Raw genomic sequence first — 5373 nt, 5'->3', positions numbered from 1 at the left:
TCTGGCGAGATGGGGCGACAGCGCAGGAGAAGAGGGAGAAAAGGGAGAAGGAACATGCCGGCTCGGTGGGCTGAACAGAGAAGGAAATGGAGAGATTTGGCCCCGGGAGAAGGAAAAAGGAAAAATGGTTGTGGGATTTAAATTCAAATGATAGATTTGAATTTGAATTTGACTTTGGATTAGGATCAATTTAAATGGAAATATTTGAATTATGAGATAGAGGTAAAGCTCTAAGATTTGTGAATATGATTTGAATAAAAAAGGATTTAAATTCAATTCGGATCTGAGTGGAAAAGAATCTATGAAAAGATTTGAATTGAGAGACATTCAATTCAAATCACCACTCAAAGAAGCATAAAAGCCATAAACCAATTGCGTATGAATCAACTTAAGGCAGGAGTTACCTAAAAATAAATTTGGCGTATTTTGGAATACTTAGCCAATTAACACTAGTATATATATATATTCACATACCTATTTTCTTAGCCTTAGTTAGCTTAATAAATTGTAAAAAGATTAATTTGAAGTGAATTTTATAATTAATTAGCATGCTCAAACTCAGGATACAATGAAAATTAGGATGTGTCTGAAAAAATTTACTCCCACGGTTAAAGAATGTAAGGTGTATTTTATTAAAAAAAAATCAAACTTTATAAGTTTTGATCGTCAATTATTCAAATTATATGCATGCTTAGTATACAAATTTTCAAAATATTTTTAATATAATATTAATTTTATAGAAATTGATAATATTATAAGATAAATTAACAGCTAAAATTTACTTTTGATAACTTTTTTAAAATAAAATATATCTTATATTTTTACCTTAAAGGGGTTGCTAAAATTCAATCGATTGAAAAGAGTGTTTTGCTTCGGTCGATGATATCAGCCGTTGGATCTAGATCGGTTGGCTCAGAAGTCGTCTTCAACCTCCCGTCACGATGCGACATGAGATTCTCTGCGACGCGAGCTTCTCTCCCAGATGCGAGCTCAATCGTGACTCCCTCGCCGACCGCCCTCCTCCTTCTATCCCCAGTGACCTCTCCACTGCCGGGTTTGCCTCCGTCATCCCCGCCGCGCTAACCGAGGCGGATGTGTGACGCTTCCGCCTTGGCTCTGGCCCACTGGCCGTTTCCATAGCCCACAGCCGGCAGCGTCACCACCGCCTCGCCGAGAGCCACCGATCTAGATCCAACGGCTGATATCATCAACTGAAGCAAAATGTTCTTTTCAGTCGATTGAATTTTAGCAGCCCCCATTTTTAAAGAGTACATTCAACTGTAAGCCGTCCACGGACCATGGGACCACCAAATAACCGGTTGGCTCAACGCTCTGTTTGATCATCAATCATGACAAGAACTAGCCAACGAATGCGATCATACTAACTCGCCAACCACCCGTAACCATCGTCCATCGTGTATGGAGATGTTAGCAGCAAGCCAACAGCAGAGAATTAAAAACTCAAAGCATCACACACACACACACAGATATATATATATATATATATATATATATATATATATATATATATATATATATATATATATATATATATATATATATAAGCACACAGGACATTTTTTTTTCTTTTTGAACACGGGAGTTTCACATAAGTAGTTCAATTCCCGTAGGAATATAGAAAAAAATTCCAACCTTGCGAACGGAACCTAACTCGCATCAGCTCAGCTCAACTGCACGAGTGCTGCCCTCCTAGTTCGTCGTCACTCTTCGACGTAGTTCCACGTCGACCACCCGCCGAAGTAGCTGTTCCACATGCCTTCGGACAGCCTGTCCACCTGCAGCGCCACGAGCTCCTCCTCGAGCTCGCCGCGCTGCAGGCCGGCGGCGGTGGCAGACGTCAGCAGCCTACCGGCGAAGACGACCTCCTCGCCGTCCTCGTCGACGCCGCGCTTCGCCGACTTGCGCAGGAAGCAGCCCACCTGGACGCCGTGCCTTTCGCCCTGGCCGTACGCGCTCGCGTTGGCGTCGTCGTACACCGCCAGCAGCCCGGCCTCCGCCTTCCCCTCGCCGCGGACGAGCACGACCTCCTTCGCCGCGTCACGGTCCGCGTCGGAGGCGGCGAACAGGTGCGCCGCAGCGCAGCAGGCGGAGGTGGAGGCCACGAGCGGCAGGAAGAAGGCCGGGGCTCCAGGGAACGCAGCGGCGCCGCAGAGGAGTGCGGCGAGGACGGCGACGAAGGCCGTGGAGGAGGAGGAGGCGCGAAGGAAAGGGAAAGTTTTCCGCGGCAGCGGCGCATAGGCGAGCAGCTTGGCGTGGAGAGCTCTGAGCAGAGCATGCTGGCAGCTAGCAGTACGACCAGCCATGAAAGAGACTGAGATATTTGCAAGAGAATTAAGCGCCTGCGAGCGAATTAGCCGTGGCAAGCGTGGTTGGTTTATTGAGGAGATCGAACATATTCCCCGACCACAACGCGTAGGGTCATGGATGGATCATTACTTATGCAAATCAAGGGTGTGGAATTTTTACTTTTAGCCCTTTTCAAAAACAGTTTTTACAAATAGACCATCGGGAGAAAGTGGCGCCGTAGTTACATTACATGTGCCATGAACCTGGGCACCGAGACGTGCCACGTCAGATGTGTGCGCTAGAATGATGGGATGATGTGGGCAATAGCGGCACCATGTCCTGTGGCACTGTATTTTAGTATCACAACGGCACTATATTTGACACCGTTATCTGGGACTTAAAACCGGTCCCGCTTCTTTCCCTGTGCCCTCTCCCCTCATTTTCCCCACCGGCTCAACTCTCTTCTGTGCAGTGAACGTCCCTCTCTCCTCTCTCTCATCTCCTTCCTAAAATCCATCAAATCCGAAGGGATTGAACCCTTCTTTTTGGAGAATAAAGATTGGCAAGGTAATCCCCCTTTCATCCACCCTTCTATAGTTTTTTGGAGTACTTCAATTTCTTTTTGTGCATGCAATCTCTTATATATATATATACACACACACATATGGATTGGCCTGGGTGGATGGGAGGGGAGTTTACTTGGGAATTTTTGAAATTCAAATGTATTTTCTCTCAAACCATGCATCCAATTTGAAAATCGCTTATATCATGATGTTGTTCACGATTACTGTAACAAATCAGATATGATATGAACATGTTTTATTTATTTATTTTAAAAAATAACTCATCAATTAAAGCACACTTTTTTAGCCATTCAAATACACTATCTCAACAAATCACATGCAAAGCGTTGGGCATAGTCCTTGCAAATTGTTGATTGGGCTGGAGCAGAGATGATTACCGGCCCGTGGGCTTCGCTTACTTGACCACCAGATTCAGACCCAAGGCAACGATTTTTTTTAAAATCCAAAAAATGTAAATATATGAATGCGTTTTGAAATTTTATAATTCTATACTTGTGGTTTCGAATTTAAAGAATATAAAAATATAAAAGGTCCGAAGGCAACAGCCAACCTATATGTGGTCGACCGATTCAGGTCACCATACATCAGTCAGGTGATGTGGCGCTTTGTTTTTCTCTCAAATCCGATGTCCGTTTTGAAAACCCTTTGCATCTTGGTGTTGCTTACAGTTAATGCTACAAAACTATATTCAATATGAATATTTTTTGATTTTTTGAAAATCCAACAATTTGAATATTCTATTTCAAAGATTCGAAATACACTGTTTCATCTAATCATAGACAAATGTTGAACATGTTACCAGAAATTATTGAAAAATATCTCATAAAATGTTGAAATAGGTCTCACAAATTGTTGAAGATGAATTTTAACATTGTTTAATTAGGTTTTACAAATTGTTGAATTCGGTCTTTTAAATTGTTGTGCGTGTGTGAAAGACCAAAACTTAGAAACATAAGTACTAGGGATCAAACTATATTTTCTTCTAAAAAACTTATTGTTTCAACATTTTGATACACTCCGCCCAACATTTTCAGAATACTTGGTCTAAATTTTTTTTATGAAGTCAACAATTTTTATTCACCACTATTCAATGCAAACTCAAAACTATAAAGAAAAATCGGGGAAAATGAGAAAAGGAAAATCCAAAACAATGTACTACAGAAGAGGGAAGGCCGGAATATGGACCTCTTGGCTTGAACTAGCCCTGGAAGGAGGGCGCGCAGGAGGCCCACTTGTGCTCGCCGGCCATATTGGACTGATCGAGCTTATGTTTTAGCTCAGCCAACCGATGGATAGCGGTATACGAGGAATAAGCATGGACTAACTCGGTATACGAGGAATAAACGTGGACTAACTTTACGCTAGCAGCCGCGGTAAGATTGGGCATAAAGCGTCTAGGTGGCTTTTCAAGTTGGTCCTCAAATAGTATGGCTCAACTTTAGATAGACGGTGGAAACTATCAAGCTGGAGTATGGTAGGGGCAGAGAAAATTTCTAGTGGATCGATGATATGTATTGAGATTAGAAAGAACACTAACTGTGAAATTGCTCTGCTAGGCGGACATTAACACTGAGAGATGAAAGCTAAGGAGCAAATGGCCCAATAGTCCTAGCTGTAAACGATGGATGTCAGGTGCTGTGCAACTCAACCTGTGCAGTGTTGTAGCTAACATGTTAAATATCTCGTCTAGAAAGTACTTTAGTAAGAATAAAACTTAATGAAATTGACGGCCCTACCCAAGTGGTAGAGCATGTGGTTTAATTCGATACAAATCGAAGAACTTTACCAGGATTTGACATGCCACGAATCCTCTTGAAGAGAAAGGCGTCCTCGAGACGAAGCTCAGTTGGTTAGGACTTTTATGGTAGAACCTGTTCATTCGGGTTCGAGTTCTAGACTCGGTATGAGTACTTGCATTTTCTCGGATTTAATCTTGAGAGAAGTAGTCTTGCACATGTGGGTGTAATAAGGGTCAAAGCGTGAGTCCGTGCTACATGAGGTTACGTCTCCAATCTTATTTAGATGTGTGCTAGAATACACCCATATAGATATGTGTAAATATGAGTATGATGTACGTGTGTGTATGTGTTCGACTTGTACTTAAAAAAGAGAAAGATGCCCTTGAGAATACGGACACAGATGTTTCATGACTCTCATCAACTCATGCCGTAAGCACCTTACGTTAAGTCTCGCAACAAGTGCAACCATTATGTTTAGTTGCAATATGAGTTTGGAACCACCAAACAGACGGGTAATGCCGTCAGATCTTCTGTGCTAATGCATTCCCTGACTATGTTTAGAGATTGAGTTAATTCTTTTTCGAGAACAAAAAATGAGTTAATTCTGGCGTTCTGCAGTTTATCTGTCCAACTCCTCTTCCAAGACAGAATCAGGCAGCAGAAATACACAACCTTGCAACCGGTCGTTAAGAAACAGTTCTTAGATGGATGTGCGTGCAGCCGTGCAAGTCGACGATTATACA

At 42.4% G+C, this 5373-nt stretch overlaps 1 protein-coding gene across 1 annotated transcript; it reads right to left on the bottom strand.

Moving 5' to 3' along the window:
- Window positions 1–1603: 1603 nt before the first annotated feature.
- Window positions 1604–2419, bottom strand: LOC133908912 (uncharacterized). Its single transcript, XM_062351135.1, has one exon. It carries the CDS (start codon window positions 2322–2324, stop codon window positions 1722–1724), a length of 603 nt encoding a protein of 200 aa, XP_062207119.1. The 5' UTR covers window positions 2325–2419; the 3' UTR covers window positions 1604–1721.
- Between the last annotated feature and the right edge of the window lie 2954 nt (window positions 2420–5373).

Source organism: Phragmites australis, chromosome 1, assembly GCF_958298935.1.
Source record: "Phragmites australis chromosome 1, lpPhrAust1.1, whole genome shotgun sequence".
Classification (NCBI taxonomy): domain Eukaryota; kingdom Viridiplantae; phylum Streptophyta; class Magnoliopsida; order Poales; family Poaceae; genus Phragmites; species Phragmites australis.
This window is presented reverse-complemented; position numbering and strand designations above follow the sequence as displayed.

What these genes read in the sequence shown, in the direction of transcription:
- LOC133908912 (XM_062351135.1), bottom strand. Translation starts at nt 2,324, where the DNA reads ATGGCTGGTCGTACTGCTAGCTGCCAGCATGCTCTGCTCAGAGCTCTC.